The following is a 21,104-nucleotide window of genomic DNA, read 5'->3' as shown; positions in this document are numbered from 1 at the left end:
GTGCATGGTTGATGTAAAGCAGAAGTTGGGACTGTGTGGTTTTTGCAAAATGCATATTAGACTCATATATATGATGCAATTGCAAATTGTGAAAATAAATTAAATTAATTGAGTAGAATGTTTTGTGCATGTCCAAAATAGGGTTTCGATTTGGATGCGTACAAAAATCTCTGCTTCAAAATTGATTAGTTACTGTGTGTCTATGATGTTTTGGGTGTGTTTTTGGGCAGGGAAACATGCAATTTCCGTATGTTCTACCGCAGCACACACACACACAATTCACTCGGCAAGTATTCGCATCAATGGACTATTTCTAGTATTTTGCATTTATCGTCCGATGAATGTTTTCAACTCAAAAATAGATGTAACTCGCATGTAATTGTACAAAATCCGCATCCCGGTTAGTGCATTTATTCGGAAGCAACTGCAAAACAGGAGAAAAAAGAATTCTATGGAATGAATCTGGAAAATATCCATTTGATTGATTCTGATGTCTATCTACCCGCAAATTGAAGTTCATCGAATTGCCAAAATGAAATCTCTCAATTGCACAACTATTTACACATAACGAGCGTGCACGAGGAGAGAGAGAGAGTGAGTTTTGATTCGAACGCAAATTATTCAAATGGCAATAATTTAGAAATATCTGTTTCGCTTCGGCTGCCCATTTGATTGCAACATTGCCGAAATCATCACTTGCTATCGCCAGCCATAGGCCGTGCAATCTCACTCCTCCCCACTCTCTCTCTCTCCCTCCCGCTTCCATTCCGTCTCATCATCTCACTCATTCACCTCACTCTATCTACCTACATCTTCTCTCAATTATGCATCGATTTGTGCGTGCAGCAAGATCGTTGTGAAATTCCCCTTTTGTTGAAAATTGCAAATTTTCTTATAATTGCTGGCAAAGCAATGCAATTCGGTTGCATTCAGAAACTTGATTTTACGGTTTTGCACTTCATACCAATCGACATGCACTTCGTTCTCGCTAACTAGTACTCTCTCTCTCTTTCTCTGTCGGATGAGAAAGAGAGCGTGCGCGTCGATAGTCAATAACAATAAAAATCAATTGGATGCTTCAATATTATTTGTTGTTTTTTTTTTGTTCCGCTTGCTTTCTAACAAAAATTCAGTGTGTAAACGCCAGCCAACCAGCCAGACACATCGATTATGTTCAGCCGCCGCCGTTTTTCCATTCGCCAATGAAAATGGCAATAAAATTTCATTGCATGCATTACCAGTCGAATAATCACTATATAGTAAAAATGACAGTCACAATTTATGACGACGGCCAGTTTATGATTTCTTATCAAAAGATGCGCGCCGCGGACGAGGAATTTATGTAAGGGCGCAAATGATTTGCACTTGATAAGTAACGACAAACACATTCAATGAATCGCAATGACAAATTGTTGTCGGCAAATAGGATAGCCGAGAGAAAAAGAAAAGAAAGCTCTTGTAATTGATTCAATCATGACGAAAACAAACAAAAAAAAAAACTAGTGAAAGATTATGAAAAATGTAAACGAAGAGGAATTGTTCTCCTTTCAAATGAATGGCTGACAATTTCGTTGATGACAATGATTTTGTTGATGGAAGTTACGGCCATTTCGAAAAATTTGTCATAGATAATACAAAATGGTGCCACTTCATTTAAAGTGTCCTGTGTTAATTTGGAGCGGGCGAATTTTTCGTGTTTATTGCCGTGAGTGCTTGCTTGGAACGGAGGGCACGTAGTACGTATTATGTGCATTGAATAAATTTCATTTGGAATGCATTATGCGCTCATCATTGCTGCGTACAAATTTTGGTCGTGTAGTGCGACAGCGACACAAGCATCAACGCATAAAATCAAATTTAGCGTGTTTTGCGCTGTCAAATAAAAAGGGGTTTGCAATTACAATGAAAAGCATAAGTAAAATAAATTTCCAGTATTTCAAGTATAATAATAATCAAAAAAGCGAAAGTGCCAGCCCAGCCCAGCATCCATCGAATAATTAAGTGAAAATTAAGAACGGAAAAGTCGCAAAATCATTGAATTTACTTGTGAGACACACGACACCCCTTTCGTTTGCGCGTTTACATTGATGGCGGTCGTTCGCGCGCGGATGAATGAGAATTTTTCGAAGAGTTGGAGCTGCAAATGAGTCTTAAGCTCAATGTTCCAAATTAATTGTATTTGCAAACTAGCTAAATCTAAACACCGAGGCGTGTGCAAAAGAATGCGTAAGTCGTTGCAGTTACCAGTCCTTTCCGACTTTCGTATTATTATTATTATCGGCGTAATTTTTGATTATTGTTATTGCTTGCCAAGTGTCGACAGCTTGCAACTGCCTGCCTGTCAGCCTGCCACCACCATTTCTGCTGTTGCTACACTTTGTCTGTTTTCTTGTACAACAGACCATTATGCTTAAGGAATATTGCTTGCTATGTGTGTCTGTACTTCCTCAGAAGTGGTGTGTGGTTGAGCATTGCTTATTTTCAGCTCATTCTTCTTTGTCGACCCAACCAATTAACATGAACATAATTACGCAACGCTGCTATTACGTAACGGCACACAGTTGCCAATGTTTTGGCTCACTCATTCCGGCCTATTTCGAATATAGATTTGCGCCGCATGCAATGGGCGATACGAAAACGGCATATTTTCATTCCTGAAACCTTTCAACACGGACATTATCCATGATGACAGCCATGCAATCAACGCGAATTCCACACTTCTCTACATACACATTTTTTCCGTTCTTAACTGTAAATGCGCGCTTTTTCCCCCCTAATCAAGCAACGAACCAACCAATCGACCGACTTGATTATGAATTCTCAAACCAAACCATATTATCGTTGGTTAAACTTCATCTTTGACATGAATTGGGTGGTGCCCACGGATAATATTTTCATAATTAAATTAACAACCCTTTTGCATCGTGTTCGGGCCTGATCGGACGAACATTTTTTTAATAATAATTCATTTCATATTCATCCCGTGCCGCATTTATTCCTCGATTTTAATCTAACTTGTTACGAGAGGAAATTACGTAGGCGAATCTGTCGTTGCTATACCACCAATGGCAAATCATGTTCTAGTCGGAAATGATCATTTGATATCATTTTGATTCGTCAACATCGTGAAACAAATGGTCTTGCGCCGCTTAGGGCCATATGAAAAAGCAATATCCTCTCGACTTGTCGAAACATATTCAATCAACAACCAACCATTTTAATATCAACATTTTTCTTTGCGTTCTTTTTTCCTCAAAAGCAGCCAATAAAACGTCTCACACATTTTTCACATATCAATTTTTCTATAATGTTTTTGTTTTACTTCATGATACCCGGCATTTGGTTTACTTCTCGGCACGTGCATTGTGTTTAGCTGGCTCACATTTTTTCGTCGTTTCATTTTATTACATCATCATTTTTAAACATTTTATTTGTCATTGTTTTGTTCGTCATATCCCATCTATGCGGTTTTTTATCAACCCGAACAAAGTCACCAAGAATGTTGTTAAAATAACCATAAAAACTGTATAAAACAATGTAAAATATAGAGAGTTACGGTTATTTTGACAGTTATTTTGTGTACAATAATGACAACGGCCAATTTAGAGAAGAAAAATCCTAGACATTGACATTAGGCAAGAATGAGAAACAACAGAATATGACAACGTAAATGGTCTATAAACCATTTTGATTTATACGATCGTATGACTCAGTGTATGATGACGATTCGTCCAGGTCATTGAATATTCAAAAAGAAGAAAAGAGAACAGATCAAAATCAGCGCGGCAAAAATTGATATTTGTACCCAGTTGCTTTGCCTCCGTTTCTTTTATGCCTATGTTTAGATTGATTCAGTGATCATGTGAATCAAGCCGAATTAATTAAAATGATTAGTTTGTTTATGAGGTCGTTTAGCTGTGGAATGTGCGCGGTGGTGGACAGGAAAGCCCATTGGTTGTTGTTACGTGTCTCAATCCTTTCAACCGAATCGAACGACCATTACCTGATAACGCATATTAAAGCCTATCCACCAAACAACAACGAAAATAAACAGCATTATGCTAATTTCGAGACATTTTAGCCGAACAATTTCCACTCCAAACCCTTTTCCTCAACCCATTTATCCACTAAATTAGATGGTTTTTAATCCATTTCATTGCAGCTGCATGATATTTTAACAATTCGTCGGAGCTCATCGAATTTTCAGACAAAAATGAACCAAAATGCACGTTCGAAATGTAATTTCGTGAAGAAAATGCTGCATAATTGTGTGTTTCGGATGCATCCAAAATAGACAATGTTTGTTAGATCGAAGGAATTCAACGATTGATCATGTTCAACCGATTAACCAGCGCATTCTTTTCGAGGTTATTCAGTTAACGGTCAATGTTTTTCGGGCTCGTTAAATTAAATCCCTTTTTGCTTTCCTCAAAATAAATTGAATTCTGCTCTTGGCCCAAACTAAATCCTCGAACAATCAACGTCGATGAGAATAATTTTGTTTCGTTCGTTCGAATGCAAAGCAAAAAAATTTGCAGTTCAAAATGAACCACCCAATCGCTTCACTGCGATAAATTTCGAACTTTTTTCTTCGTTGTTCAATTGGTATGCTTTACACAGTTCTAAATTGGTTTAACCATTTTACCTGACACGAAGTAAATATGCATGTTATCAATGAGTTTGCCTTCGAAAATGTCCGAGTTCGATTGCTGAATGTGTTCGAAAACTTGCTTAGTGAATTTATAAAGCGCTATTTTGATAACTTATCGAATTGTGTTTTAAAATGTGACTTTATCAATTGGCTTTTGCATAAGCGTGCGTGCACGTTTTCGCTTCTCTCATTCCATACGATATGCAAATGGCATGAAAATTAAACCAGATTCACTGCGTGTGTGGATACATTTCGCAACGGCGACAGCGGCGACGCTGTCCATGTTCTCATAGAACATAAACAGTGTCATCTCCATTAAAATGTAAGCTGTTTTTCTTTGAATTTGCTAAAGGTAAAACACTAAGCTCTTCTCTGTAAAGCATCTTAAGCTAACAATCAGCCCATGAGTTAAACTAAATTGATTGCCGAAGAAGAACGTTACTTGAATCATTCTTCCAAGTTTTCTTCAAAAAGTAATCCGATTCTCAAGCATGGAACCAAGACCAGAGGACAAAAAAATTTCAACTAGACTAAAATTGCCATATTCATTTGAGTAATTTTAATTTGAAAATTTCGAAAATTCAATTGGCCGTTTTAACATTTAGTGCGATTCCATGTAGATATTTGAATAATTCACCACGGAGTATGCGAAGTATGCAAAGCGGCCAATCATCGAGCCTCACTACCAACTTTGATTTAGCGTTTGGTATCTTTTTCACTTGTCGTTCGGTCGGTGTTCTCTCTTGTCTTCTTTTCGGTTTTTTTGTTGTTGTTGTTGTTGCTGCTGTTGTCGTTGTTGATAACTGTGTGCTGTGTGTCCGATATCAAATGTGGGAATTTTCGGCTGCGTTTGATATTTCATTTGGAGTTTAATTGCCACCCAGGCACTGCTACCGTTTAAATTGATTTGGATTTGTTTTGCTTCGTTTGTGTTTTTCTAAATTTCCATTTATCCACCTGAAAAATAGACGCACTGTAGCACAAGCGCTTTTCCACTTGTACGCGGAAAGCAAAGTGAAAAAGAGCCAAATGCATGGCCGCATTGTTATCGCTTTATCATTCTCACATATTCAATAGTTGTCAGTGGAATACAAAGTGTGCGTGTTGTTTTTTTTATTTATTTCTTTTTTGGGAGACGCAGAATTATTTAAATAAAAAACAAAGCATATTGATGTGACGACAAATCGAATACAAGCTTAATAATTAAATAAGCCATTTGGATGAAAATTTAAAAAGCGAAATATTGTACAAGTTGAGTGTTGATTAGGATGAGCCGACATTTTTCGGATTGTTTGAATTTATTCGATGGGCCAATAAAAGCAAACTGATGAATGGAAGAATGGTTTTTTATTCTGTTTGATCTCGTGTTGATTCCAAAAACAACAACAGCAGCAACAAAGTGACCTGTGGCCCGCACGGTGGTTGTAGCATAGTGATGGTTGCGATGACAAACAGAACAGCAATTAAGATAAAAGCAGCTGGTTGTTCGGGCTAACATTGGAACGTGTATGGTGCTCGTGCGATGGCATTTCCTATCGCTTGGACTGGAAAACAGACAAACCACACACATTCACACACAGAGGGAACACAAATAGTTTCACCGGGAAAAAGTCAATTGGAACGCAGAAATTTTTTGAATCGATGCTGATTGAATTTCACTTGAAATTTTATAGCGTTCTTCCCATTTAAAAGAGAGGGAGGAAGTGAGAGAGGGAGAGAGAGAGAGAGCAAAACCGTAATACCAATTAGTGTCCGAAGAATTTGACATTATGAAGAAATTTATCTGAAAATTAATAATGTATGCTATGATAACGTTTGATCGGTGGCTGGATTTCAATTTGTGACGGCGTTTAAAACTTACACACACGTACTCGCTCTCTATTCCTAAATCGTTGTTGCACTTTGTGCAATACACCAGATGATGGCTGGCAATGGATCGGAGATCGCATAGAAAATGGTATCGAAATTTTTGAAAGTTAACCGCATAACTCGATTAAAATTGTATGCGCTTCTGTTTGAGACGACAAACATTCTTTGAGCCATTGGACGTGATCGAAACACGTAAACAGTGAATGGTAGGGAACGTATGGCCAATTACCCAAAGCGACATAGATAAAATAGACGAGAAGAAAAAAATTAAGAATCAACACATTAGATCGTTCACGCATACGTTTCGACTGAAATTCCATTGAAACAGGTGATCGCAATCAATTGAAAATGGAATCGAATAAATTTCATTACAGAGAATGAGAAGGGAAGAGACAAATTATGAGATACACATTTGACTCCATTTCAGGCAGTTGCTGCTGCTGTACATTCTTTTGGAATGGGCGTTTGGCTTCTGATTAATTAAAAAATGAAACCCAATGTTGACGACCGATTTCAATAGCTCAAATTAGAAAATTAACGACGATTCACAAGAAAACTGTAATTCATTTACTGTTGACAAGAATGTGACGGCTTTGTACTCTTCTCTCTCTCTTCACCAGGAACGTATTGCTCTATTTTCATTTGGAATAATTTAGTTGTGAGTGTTTTGTTATTTGCATATTTCAGCAGCAGTAGCAGCCTTGAATTTCGAAAACCAAACAGATATTCTGTTCAATTTGGATCGCACTAGGGATTATGTCGGTTTCTCATGGTTTAATATGGTGAAGAAAAAAAATTGATCGATATACGAAAACACAATAAATTTTTTTTTATCTGATATCCCGTGTGAAAAAAAAATGACTGACTGACTGACTATAACTTCAGTTGACTTTAGTTGATTGAATTTATGTTTTTGTTCTAAGAAAATCACTCTGTCGCAAATGAAGCAACTTAGATTGACTTGTAACTTCAAATGATTTCAGTTAACTATGATAGACTTACACTACACTTTGTACTGAAATGTCAATCAAAGTAAGTCATTTTTGTCCGAAATTAGTTAACTGACGGCTTAGTTACAATATTTGCACATGGGATATGCTTGGAATCAATAACGTTGTGATCCAATTCATATTTCTCAAATAGCCTGTGAAAATCCATCAGAGCCGAATGAATTAATCAATAAAATATCAAATTGACTCCATGTCATCAAAATTGCAATCAAAAAGCAAACATCAAACAAAAAGCCACGACGGGCGAGAGAGAGAGAGAGAGAGAAAAGCAGAAAAAAAAATCGCATCCAAACGAAGGAAGAAAAAAAAAGTACGATTTTCCTTTGTCATATTGGCGATCGCGTATTGTTTTTTGAGGGGCCTCGCAAATATATTGGTGCTTTATTTCTTACCGTTTTCGGTGAGCGCGTAACAATGTAGATGTCGACGGGATATTTGCGATCTCGCGCGCGCACCAAGATGAAACAATGCCCAGCAGCAGCACTGGCATCATCAAAGTGGTAAGTTGGTAGGAACGGTTTTTGTGTTTATCGTTTCCCTTTTTGTGGGCTTTGGTTGCGCGCGGCACTCCATGTGCTATGCACATTTTCGAAAGACTCTCTTTTGCGAACGAAAGGCAGCAGCAGCAGCAGCAGCAAAAGCAGGAGCAGCAAGGAAAGAACGTAAGAAAAAAAGGAAGGCGTATTGTGCATTGTACGTGTTTTATTGTAGAGCTTGTCGCTATCATCTGAACCTACAAGATTTGAGAATTCGAAAAATGCTCAATTCGTTTCCCACGTTATGCCAAAGTCGTTATTGGTCGCCGCCGCCGTGCGGCTTCACCATTCCAAAATCATACGCGAACCAATACACAAACACACACACTTTTTTGTTCATCTCTCTTTCACTCTCTTCATCTCGCTCATTCTCTGTCAATTGGTTACTCAGTCTAAGAAACAACCAACCAAAATCTTACATACCGCAATTTTACGACTATCAAAAAGACAAAACGCACCAAACAATATCAAAGTGGACAACAAACTGAGACGAAACGAAAGAGAGAGAGAGAGAGAGAGAGAGAGAGAGAGAAAATCTCACCGCAACGAGCTTATCGATCATAGATCTATTGGTTTTGTTTGGAGTTTTTTTTTATTGTTTCGTCGGTAGATTCATGCTAATTTCGCGCGCCGCAACACTAGCGGTTCATTTCGAACATCTAATTCTCGATGGAACAAAGGTAAATATGGGTTTCCAATCAGCCCGTTTGTTCTACGATTTTACGGGAAAAACATCAGAATTGGGTCATTTTAATTTGAATGCCATTTCGGATGGGCTTTTACAAATATACACAACGAAAAAGGCCAACAATAATAATTTGGCAAAATAAAAAATACGCAGAAAAAAGGCTGCAAATTTATGTGAATAGCTTTTAAATTGATATTTCTTTTTTAACAGAGTGATTTGTTCGAATCGATATCAATCGTTTTTCTCTCTCTTTTTTCTGGTAACTGCTTCAAACAAAAAACACATCTATTGTTTATTTTGGTGGTGTTTTGTTTCGGTTTTTCTGTTTGCTTCGTTTTTTTTTCATAATATATATATATCGATTTTGTGCTGTGCGGTACGTTTGGTTTTTTGCTTTGATCGCGTGAGCGCGCGGATTTATTTATAAAGTGCATCTCGATGAACTTGTGTGCCAATTTAGTGTGATTGTCGCAGAGTTTTACATTGAATCGAGACGGTTGGTTGTGTGTATCTCGGGTGTTGGCTGGCATTCGAAGCCAAAAATAAGCGTCAAATCAATTGATTTTGGTTGTTGTTGCGTTTAATTGCATAACAGTGAAACGGTATCGGTTAAGTTCATTCAATCAGCTTGGGGAAATGGGCAAAGTGCGCTATTTGCACAAACTGCTGCTGCTCTACGATTCGCCGCATTACAGTTTTGCATTGAGTTTTGATTGAACGGATTTAAAAGGACTGAGAGTCGGTTCTTCTGAGATGGCCCGAGAGATAGAGTGAGCAAACGCAAGACGAAAAGAAGAAAAAAATCCAATGAAAAGAAAGATCGAATAAAAACAGCTGGTGGCTATTGCGCATATAATTTGATGATAATAGTTTTTGAAAGTAATTCCATATCACATGATTCTTTGTCGTCCTTTTACTTGACGGTCGTTGGTGTTTCTCTCTCTCTCTCTCTCTCTCTCTCTCTCTCTCTCTCTCCTCCTGCTTATTGACATTCTTGGAAAAGTTTTGCGCATCTATCGAGAATAAAATTACTTAGCGTCAGTGGAGCATCGTTGGCAGCAACAGCAAGCACGCTGTTTCGATGTATCGATGTGAGGCAGTCAGTTGGAGATCACGTGCATAAACAACTATTAACAAATGAGACAAATATTTGCCGATATATAGAGTGATTAGTGTGGAAAATTCTTTCATACTTGTCAATGTTGGAAAAACGATCGCATTTATCATCGAAATGCATTAGTGGAAAAGTACTGTTGTTGTTTTTTTGCTGCTTGTGCTTCTCATTTCTTTTTCTTTTTCGTAATTGGATTAAAGGAAAGAGTGTGCGACGGTGATGAAGGCGGCGGTGGCAGTGGGCCGAAGGGGGGAAAAAACAATCGCATCACGTATTTTGTTTGGCACAAATATTCAACTTGTGATCTGACAAAAGTCATCATGACGCGCGCGTATCAATATACTGATGACAAGATTGGCGGAATGCCAAACGGCCGCTGAATATGATACTTGACATTGGAGCGAATGAGCATGAAATCTAAGTCATTACATCATTTGTAATGCATACTAAAGAGCTTTGCTTACTCTCAAAAATCGAAACATTTGTGCCTTTTGTGATGAACTTGGCTGAGAACGGAAAAATCGATTGACGAAAGGAGCAAATCATAAAAACCGATTCCATTGCATATTTGAAACAATGTTCCTTCAAATCATGTGCTGACTGGTGACAACCCATTTTGCTGAGTATGTGTGCGTGCGTACGTGTATCTGTCTGAGCGGCAGCTCATTTTGCAATCGTTCCAGTTGCAATAATGTTTCTTATTCGTCACCTCCTTCCCTCTCTTTCTCCGTCTACATTGTGTGGCTGTATGTGCTCGCCTTTTTCCGTTTTTTTTTTTTGAATGTTTGAATTCTTTTGCGAAACGAATCGCAATGCATCGAATGTATGGAATTTCCATTTCAAAGCACACGCTCTGTGTGCTGTTATTGATACGCGCATTATCGTCTGTGGTTCAGTTTCGTTGTCACAATCTCATTCGCTGGCTGGCTGACTGGCGTGAGCGCGAATGCGCGCGCGTACGCTCATTCGATCTACATGAAAATATCATTACGACCGTTGGTTAATTTTGTGTGACTGAAAGTTTCGCTTGCCCAACCGACATCGATTAGCCGCTTCAATTAGCCTGCAGTCAGGTAGACAAACGGTAAACCAGCAATTAGAATTAATTGTAAGAGTTTTTGATGGCTTTTAAATAATGGCAACAATGATTATAATGATCTGGCATGATCAATGGCACTAATCTATTGAGACACTCTATAAAGTCCACCGTGTGTGTATGGATGTAAGCGAATGCGAGTCTGCGCGCAACACACATACCCACTTTATGGTAAATATTGACAGATTTGTGCGACACAATCGAAACGCGACATGAAAATTAGACGCCAACTTCTAAATATGCTACCGCCGATCAAAAGATTGTTTGTTGTGCGCTCTCATGCTCTAGTCATTCTCTCCTTGACTCTATCTCCGCTTCTGTCTCTTGTCAAGAGATCCCAGTATTCTGTCTCTATCTCTGTAAAAGCCCAAACAATCAACGGTTCGTTTCAATTCGTTCAGTGTTTTGACGGCCCATATCATTTGGTCCGGCACAATCCATTGAACATTTTCGATAAAATAAAACGCGGATCTCGTGTTTGTTTTTTTCTTTCTGTTTTGAATGTAAACGCGGCTTTTATTCATTCCTGCAAATTGTGTTGTTAAATTTCAAATTGTCTTAATTTTCAATGCACAAATATATCACAAAAATAGATGTAAAACGTCAGCAACTAAACATAAAATTGCCATACAATTGCAGCACTGTGTGCTCAGCCGTATACGGCTTTTGACGATACAAAAGCACGCGCGCACTGCACGCTACGGCACTCTATCTCTTGATGCGATGCACATTTGGTCGCTCTATGCGATTACAAGCGAATGAAATTTTCGCCTATCAAGTGCAATGCTGCAGCACATATTTCAATTCATCATTTAATACGGATTCACTGTTTGTTGGTTGTTGTTTTTTTTTGCTTGTAATTCATTTCGGCTGTTGTTCATGTCGTGCACGTATGTGTTTGTGTGAGTGTGTTTCGGTATTTTATTCCAAATGTGCGTACCATGCTACTATACCGACAACAACAACATCATCATCATCATCATCATCATCGCCGTTTCGGTTCCAACCCATTTACTAACATTTATTACACCATTCAACGCCATAAATTTCATGAATCGTTAACAATAGCATATTGGTACCATTTTAAAGCCAACACCAAACCCAAGTCTCACACGTGCATCACAAACGTACGCAAACCAATAACTACTTGAGAAAAATGCTCTCTTGCGAACCAGGAGCACACAATGGTACGGACGCGCACACACAACAAGACAACCAGATGAATTAATTTCGAATAGGAAAAGAGCCGAAACGAAGTACCACTGCTAATGCTGATGATGATGCTGATGCTGCCAGCAAATAAATATGCGCATAATCGTGTTTATTTTTTCACCCAGAGTCAGCCCAAAGATCTCAATTTGTTTTATTGTTATTATTTCACACAACAGAAAGCCAAGGAAAAGAAGAAAAAAAAACACTTAAACATGGATTTTTCGGTTTTATTTCAACCAGTTGTTCGTTAATGCCCGGGGATTTGTCTCCGGCAATGCATAAAACCACGACTTATCCATAAGTACACATTTTGATCTCGAGTTGATCCCCAAATGTTCCACACAAATGTACGCGTTCAATAATTTCGGTAAATTCTAGTTTTATTCCTATTTGAATTTAAACCCATTCAAATGACTCGATTGACAACGGTAAAATCTGAAAATAGGTTTTGACATCGACGATTTATGTCATGAATACTTCGAATGCAACGGTTTTTGATTCAATATCGTTGAGAATAATAGGATTTTTTTTTTGAAATTTCACGAAATACATGATTTTCTAATGGGTTAGAATTAAACAGCGTAAACTGATAAACGAATTGATGGATAAAAAATCTGTGGAAAAACCGATTAAAATCTTTAAAATTCTTTACTTTCTGCGTTTTCTTCCCATTTTCAGCACAGTTTTCGCATTTGTTCTATTGAGTCACTAATTTTATGGATGTATTTTACTGTGAAATGAAATGATCAAATTAGAGAGAAATTCTGAAAACGAACTATAAAATGAATTGAATCATGGAAAAAGGAGGGCCGTCGATCACTAACGAAATTTATGGTGGCAAAATCACGAACGAGTGTTACAACATTTCGTGTGTCGTCGTCATCGTTGTTGTTGTTGTTCGCTAGTTGGTCATATTATTATGTGTCTCTAACTAATGTACGGATACGTCGTTTTCGCTTTTGTTCAAAATAAATTTGTTGTAATTCATCATATTCGCTTCATTTGATCCGAAAACAATTTTCCGTTGCTCTCTGCATCTCTCCGTGTTTGTGTGTGTCGTCTCTTTTCGCTCGATTCCGGTAATTTATTTCCTTATAGGAACATAAATCTACACTAAATCAACGACATTCTATGTCTCTGGCTGCTTCGTAGATTCAATGTCGCACCATACGACCATCACTATCTCAATTTAAAGCAATTTTTCTTATTAGTTTTTTTTTCTTTCTCCTTCTTCGCCGTCGTAATCGTTGTCGTCGTCGTCGTTTTTAATTATTATTTTTGTTTTTGCTACTATATTTAATTAGAAACATAAACAGAAAACTCAGTTCGGAAATAAATGTTTCGATTTATCTAATTTCGATTTTGAACTGGTGTTCCCGTTTCTCAGAGTACGGTGATGAAGCGAAACATGTGAAAAAGGACGTTGTAGGCCAATGCAATGATGATGCTCGGGGAAAAACCGTTATTATCAAATGCCATCTAATTATCAACGATTTAATTTATATTTTTAAAATGTCCTAAATGTTGTTCACCGAATGATCAATATCCTGTTTATGTTTGTCCGTTGTGTGACGTTTTATTTCTCTCGGGCATCTGTCGAACGCATCCACTACACATTCTATGCAGCAGTGAAAGTTTGTCCCGTTCAAATGCATTATGTACAATGAACATTTGTGCATTCGTTCCCAAATTTCCTCGTTCTGCTCTTTGCGTTGTTAATTTTTGTGTATTGAGTGTGTATGTTTTTATCATCTTCGTCATCGTCGTCGGTGCACCGTTTACTCCAAAAGTATCACAAAACATGTGTTTTTCGAAACCAAAAAAAAAAAACGAAAAATAGGATTCGAATGTGTCGCAAAAATTATGATTTATCACCATAGACAAGTTCACAAATCGTTCGCACCATCACGAAAAACATTTTTTTTCTGTCTTTTGTTTGTCTGTTTTTTCCTCGTCTCTCTCTCTCTCTCACACACACACACACACTCTCTTTCTCCGTTTTGTCGGAGTTGGTGTCGGGTTTTTGTGTGAAAATCACAGAAAAATCAACACAATTAATGAATTAGAGATACACAACATTTAGAACTGCACTTGTTTTGTCTCTCTGACCCAATGTTGAACCGCAACAATAAATTATACGCATTTTTTTTCTCGAGTGAAATGAGAAAATGAGTGATACATTTGAAATATGCAACGGATTTTTTTCGAACTTTGAATTTCAGCGGCGACAATTTCAAGTGTGATGCTTGACGTTGAAAATCAACACAAATTTTGATGCGAACGAAGAAAAAAGACATGTGTTTTTGCGAATGAGTTTCATCAAACTTCTCTAAATGAAACTATTGAACTCATTTTTTTGTTTTGGTGTCTGAGCTTCATTGGTTGAATCAAAGACAACAACAAACAATTTAAATGGAAGACGGAAAAAGCAGTTTTTATCAGAGAACAGAGAGTAAAAAAGGTTTAAAAGAGAAAAACAATTTTCATTAAATGAATAACAGCATGAAACAAATGATCGTTGACATTTTTTATTGACTGAATTTCGGAGAGTCTTTAAGGTCGATGGCAAACATAGGAACAATTGAAAAAAAAGAACAAGAATCAATAAAAGGGGCTCCGTGACATCTTTACTGTTCGAAATTGATGGTCATTTATTGACCTGATGTGCAGGTCACATGGTCTAGGTACAATAATAACCATTTACGTAAAGGATTTAATCGAAAGACAGGTGTTTTTAACTAATAACCGAACCTATCCACTTACAACTGAACCTATTAATGAGGTCATTTTTTGAACTTCATTATCAACCATTGATGAATTTTTCCGTCGTAAGAAGATGCATTTTCTAACGAATGTCATAATAAAAATGGCCAAACGTCGCATGTTTGATAGGTCTTTTATTCCATTTTGAACTGCAAATTTCGTGGTTCAAATGTTGGTCTCATTTAAAATGTCGATGTTATTCCATAAAATTGAATCGTTTGCAATTCACATATACTCATAAAATTGATTATGTTCGAATCGAGTGGCCAGTTGAAAAGCCAATGGCAATGTATAATCATGATAATTAATAACTAAAATATCGGTGACGCGATAAAATGTGAAACGATGTCATTTAAAAACATCCAAATTATCCACGGCCCAAATTGAATGAAACAGGCGAACTATCGAGCCAGTCAGCCACCTAGTCAATTAACACACAACATTTTCATTATTAGGTTTTGGAAATCCACCGGGTAAAAAAAAAATGTTTGCCGGTGTTGGTGAGTGAGTGAACAAACTAAATAATAATGTAAATCGCTGATTGTTACCGGGTGATACCATTCAATGGCATATAATTTATCTTTTCGTTTCGTGTGTTTGAAATCAACGCGTATCGTGTTTGTATTCCGTTGCGAAGATTTGAATTTTTTTCTGTTCCGAAAATGAAAAATGATGCACAACATTCGGACACACATCCACATTAACCCTCAACTGCATAAGCCCACCTTTTGGCGGGCATCATTTAAACACCTGTATAATGTGAATCGTACGGCGGATGACATTGCTTCAAGGGGAATTTTTATTTGTCAATGTTTTTTCTTTATTTTTGTCTTTGGCGTCATTTGTCTATGTCGTACGATTGGTGAGTTATAAACAAAAATGTGCACGAAAACGAAAATTTGACAAAATAAATTATTCGGTTTCCAAATTAGACATATTTTTGACACTTTTAAACAATGGATTTCATTGTTCTCTGACTTATTTCTATCGCATTTCCTGACTAAACCATGGGAAATCTAGGATTATGAATATTTTTTTCGTTATCTATGGCCAAAAATCAACCAAATACCAGTACTCCCAGTCCTAGGAAAAATTCATGCAGTTGAGGGTTAAATGTGGTACACGAAGTTCGTCAATTTGCTGCGTCGTTCCGTTTATCGGCCGTTTCCATCAGAACGAAATGTTAATTTTGATGGCGCTAGAATTATGGGATCTTTAACATTCTTATATGGTGTGTCTCTTCAAATTGATTTAGTGTCTTCATTTGCTTGTTCCCAAAATCAAAAAAAAAAATGTTCTTCAATTAACTGTTTGTTTTGGTCGGTTGTTTTTTCGTTTCTTGTTCGGATCTCAAATGGTCCAGAACGAGTTTTGTGTTGGGTGCTCGAAGCCAGAGCCAAAAATATCTTTGGAGACATCGTGTTATATTTTCGATCTCTTCCATGGAAGAAAGTGTGACGGTGAAACTCAAGATATTTCATCGAAATGGGCAATAGCGTGTCCAATGACTGAACCATATCAGAAAATGACGCTGATTTACAAATAGATTTCGATGGTTCAAAGATTTATCGATTGGGACCAACATAACGCGTTGATGCATATCAGAAGAATTTTTACATCAATATGAATTGCCCGAAGCGCCTTGTTGCATCGTTTGACAGGTTTGAATCCATTGAATCCGAAAGCAAATTATCGACATAATTAAAACGAATTAGAGTCTGCTTTTTTTCCACTGCTTAAATATCACCGTCATCGATGTGACGATATGTCTGATCGTTGATTAAATTATGGACGGTCCTCAGAACGCGGCTGGAGTCAGACGACAGAAACCGAGCCACGAACAGAACAAAGTACCAACAAAAAACATATACCAAAACCAAACCTTGTTATTTGTAACATAAAAAGAGCAATGCCTTCATTTCAACCGAACAGATATGAAGGCCGAAGAAGAAAAAATCGTCGTACATATGATGATATTAGTTTTTGCTTTTAGCTTAGAGTTCGATATATTGTTTACGTCTAGTTTGGCCCGCTTTCGTAATTAATCTCTCTCGATAAACCAGCTAGATTTTCTTGGCGCCTATTTCACACAGCAGCAGCGGCAGCATTTGTTTTTACTGACAAAAATTAAATCTCAATGGGTTTTGAATGTAAACCAACCGAAAATGCTCTCACATGAAATCGATCCATTGAAGAGCATGCTACCCAAATAAATCCTTTGGCTTTCGCCTCTCCCGACCGGAGAAGACAGAATAGCCCACAAAGCACAAGACCCAAACCATCAAATCACAACACACAGATGTTTATTAGATTATGATAAAATTCGAAAATATGTATATTAGAAACCGATAAATTGTCTATGGATTCGGTTTTTCCAATTTATCGCATCGACAATCATGATTTATAGGCGTTCATTTGTGCAGCCGTCGTTGCTGTTGTTTTTGGTCGTCGTCGTTGCTGTTGCTGCGCTGCGATCATCGGTTCATGTTATTGTCACAATTTCCATTGAAATTATGATGATGCGGTTTTTTGACCAAAAAAAAAACTCCCCAGCAGTGGAACAACTTACCTTCCAAAGAGAAGAAAAAAGGTCGCGATTTGGGAGAAATTTATTTTTTCTCGTATTGTTCAAAATGTTGAACAAAGTTCAATACGCCGAATCGGGTATATTTCGGCCTGCCAACTTCAAAATTTATTTGGGAAAAAAAATCTTCAACAAAAAAAACTTCCGAGGATAAAATTGTACACACAAAAGCAAGTAGTTAAACGTCATCGCAAGTCGGGATAAACTATACATTTAAAGGTGCAGACACCTACTTTTGGGACAAATTTCATCGTATTTGTATATGTCAACACCATTCAAATATATAGTTTATCCCGACTTGCGATGACGTTTAACTACTTTTGACGATTTTTTTTGTGTGTGCGCTGAAAAGAAAAAGAAAAAAGAATACAAATAAAATCCATCGCGATTAATTGTCATATTCGAAACTGTTTTCATTCACTTTATTTGAATACTTGTTCCTAAATTTATCATTACATAGTTGTTTTTTTGTTGTTTTTGTTGTTGTTTTTGTTGTTGTTTAATATTTAAAGTGGGATAATATGTTGCTTATGTTTTGCTGTAGGTTTGCCTGTTTTTTTCTCTTCATTGGGTGTATAATTTTGTTGTTGTATTTAATTCTATTTGCTTAGTCTAAACCATTCATTTATACACAAAATAAACGGGGGGGGGGAGAAGAAAAAAGAAATCAATAACTGAATTTCGCATCATTCGAAAGACATTTCCCATGCAAAAAATTTCGTTTCGGAAATTTTTCATCGAATGGGTTCATTGTTTAATGGGTTTTTCTTTCGCTCAACTTTTCAATTCTTTCACATAAATTGTCAAAATTCTTTGAACTTGAACCATTTATGAACACGAACAGCAAGAGAAATAACAGAAAAAAGTCCTTTTAAAATAAAATGGTTGCAGCAAATTTAGAACGCAAGTTGGAAGTATTCTTTTTTCTTTTAATTTTTCACTATCGTTTGCGGCAATATTCAAAATGAAATTATTTCATCAGTTTGAACACCAACAAAAAATTACTCTGTGTGTGCGCGCGCATCGATGTACGTATCTCATCAACATTTATTTAAATCAAAATCAATAGCTTTCACGACTAAAATGTTATACAACTTATCTAAGGATTCTTCTGTTCAAGCGCAACATAAAAAAAAAAAAACAGTAAGAACAAATTTGCCTCCATCGATCGCTTGTTTACACTTAGTTTTATCAACTCTTTAGGTTAAATGAACTTAAATCGCGCTCTCGCACTGCGTCCATTCATCATCACATTCTGTGTATATCTCTTTCGTTCGTTCTTGCTTTTGCTCATCCTTTCTCACACACAATCATTCCGAGATAGCATATTATTTTTTTTACACAGAAAAGAAAAATTATTGTTGTCATCTTCTTCGTCGTCGTCTTCTCCTTTTTTTTTTAAATGATTTCGTTTTAAGTTAATTTGTATCATTGTGTGAATTATGATAGAATTATCTATAGGTAGCTAAGGGCATTTTTTTTTATTTATCATACGTAATTTGAATAGTTAAAATTAGAAATCGTGAATATCTAAACTTATTGGCGCTTAATGCATAATTATGTAACCTATTAGTTATATGATCTTCTTCATTCAGTGTCTTTTTTTAATATCTCAACTTCTTTCTTTCGATTTATGTGTATTGTTTTCACCATGTTTTTCCCTTTCATTAATTTTTTTTTTCATCTGATTTGTTGCTAAAATCAAATTATCCTCCAAGTTGCCTATTAAAATGATTCTTCATGCTTTCTTCAATAATTTTTTTTATACCGTTGATCGACAATTTGTTTAGTCACGTCGCAATTCGAATTGTGTTTGATTGATTATTCTTCTTCTCTTCTTCTTATCAACGATTACTCTGGGCATTCTTTTTGTGTCACATTCCCCATTCACTTTTCACAATCGAACGAGTTGAACGAAAAATAAATGAGAGAAAGATAAAGGGGAAGAAAAGTTTAAGTGAACTGTTGATTGCGAATAGCACATTGATTGTTTGCAATTGTGGAGTATGAACCCAAATCAAATTGATTTGATCCATTTCCTTTACGAAACGTCGAATTTGTTCAACTTTTTGAATTGGATTGATTTGAGAAAAGGTATTGAAGATTGTGCAGAAAGTTTAAAAGTGGTGTGTGTTTTCTCTGCTCTATCGAATTCAAAGGGATGCGTCAATGAGTGGGAGATAGTGTGTGAGACTCAAATATGTATAGCAATTACACTTAATTCATAAAATTGAAACGAACAAAAATTTAAAGCTACTCAAAATACATAATATGCGTGATTCAATTCGATTTGTCATCATTCATTTACACAAATTTTTGTTGTTCCATTCTTAATGCTTATGATAAATCTGTAAGTGTTTTTTTATCTAGTTTTTTTTTTCTTTCATTCCTTTTTTTAACGTTATGATTTGTTGATTCTGACCGATTCGGATTTGTACATGAGTCTAAGTTTAATTTAATTGTATGTTGGTTTTGATGGTCAATTCCAGTTGTTGGTTTTTTATATAGATTTGTTTGTGTAAATATTGGCCGCTCTCTTGTTTTTCCATAGCCTTAGTATTTACTTGAAAAAATATTATGTAATACTTTCATCGTGTCTGTGTGTGTTGTTTCTGAGAGAGGAACGGGGTGTCTGTAGATTTGCGTGTGTGTGTGTGATTTTCTTTGTTTTGCTTCTTCTTCATCTTGTGGATGTGTTGCGATTAGTGTGTGAAACCATGCGCGTCACCATCTTTCCATTTTTAAATGTGTTACCATTCCATTTAGTCCATTTTTTTGTCGTTTGTTTTCAAAATAATTTAAAATCTTTGGTGATGATTTTGTTAGCTGCTGCTTTTAAAACCAATACAAATCTTTTGAAGATTCCTGCACTTGAGCCTCAAGACCTGCAACGAAATTGAAGACATTTTCATCGAATTAATACAAACGTTTAACAATTTGTTGATTATTGCAAAAGATTTGCGTAGAATTTCTATCAAATATATGAATACTGCTTCATTTCGAAAGGAAAACAAAATTCAAGTGAATTGAACTTACTTTTTTAAAATAAAATTAAAGATATTAAATGTAAATGCCGAAAAGTATTGAATCTAAGTCACAGAAACGAATTTTTCGAGCAAGCTTCATCAACAAGTTCGTTCGTTCGATGAAATTAAGCGATGTGAACGTGTTTAAATCTGAACAAGATTTTTTTCGATCAAAATTGGAATATATTCCACTTGAGTGTGATAAATATCTCATTTCTTCGAATCATCTTTGTTTCAACCATTTTAAAAATAGCTTTATTCGCATGTGGAAAAAAAATATGTGAAATAAAGCGACCCAAGAATTGTCGTGGAAACGGCATCAACATAAAAGAAAAACCCTTTTCTAAAGCAGCGACATTTTGTGTCGACCGTTTTGCCGATCTCTGGTCCATATAATGAAGTCGATTTCCAAGTTTTGCGTTTGTTCATTCGCTTATTCAATCAACCTACTCACTCCGTCTTCGCTCCAGCGTCAGCGTTACTTCGGCTGAAAAGTACATGCGAGACAAAGAGAGAGAGAGAGAGAGAGAGAGAGAGAGAGAGAGAGAGAGAGAG

The 21,104-nt window shown here is 36.5% G+C and overlaps 2 protein-coding genes across 2 annotated transcripts in view; both read right to left on the bottom strand.

Moving 5' to 3' along the window:
- Positions 1 to 1,679: 1,679 nt before the first annotated feature.
- Positions 1,680 to 21,104, bottom strand: part of LOC129577255 (putative ATPase N2B) — a 115,647-nt gene continuing 96,222 nt past the window's right edge. Inside the window, exon 8 of the transcript XR_008688987.1 lies at positions 1,680 to 1,692. The gene's annotated coding sequence lies outside the window, so the exon portion shown is untranslated. The remainder of the gene's footprint in view (positions 1,693 to 21,104) is intronic.
- LOC129577256 (protein vestigial) overlaps positions 19,022 to 21,104 on the bottom strand; it is a 51,512-nt gene continuing 49,429 nt past the window's right edge. The window contains exon 8 of the mRNA XM_055463989.1: positions 19,022 to 20,408. Within this exon, the coding sequence (XP_055319964.1) occupies positions 20,359 to 20,408 (50 nt within the window). The 3' untranslated portion in view covers positions 19,022 to 20,358. The remainder of the gene's footprint in view (positions 20,409 to 21,104) is intronic.

Source organism: Sitodiplosis mosellana, unplaced genomic scaffold (genome assembly GCF_009176505.1).
Source record: "Sitodiplosis mosellana isolate CC-2019 unplaced genomic scaffold, AAFC_SMos_1.0 Smas_scaffold_6197, whole genome shotgun sequence".
Taxonomy (NCBI): Eukaryota; Metazoa; Arthropoda; class Insecta; order Diptera; family Cecidomyiidae; genus Sitodiplosis; species Sitodiplosis mosellana.
The sequence above is the reverse complement of the archived record's forward strand: the minus strand, read 5'-3'. Positions and strand labels throughout refer to the sequence as shown.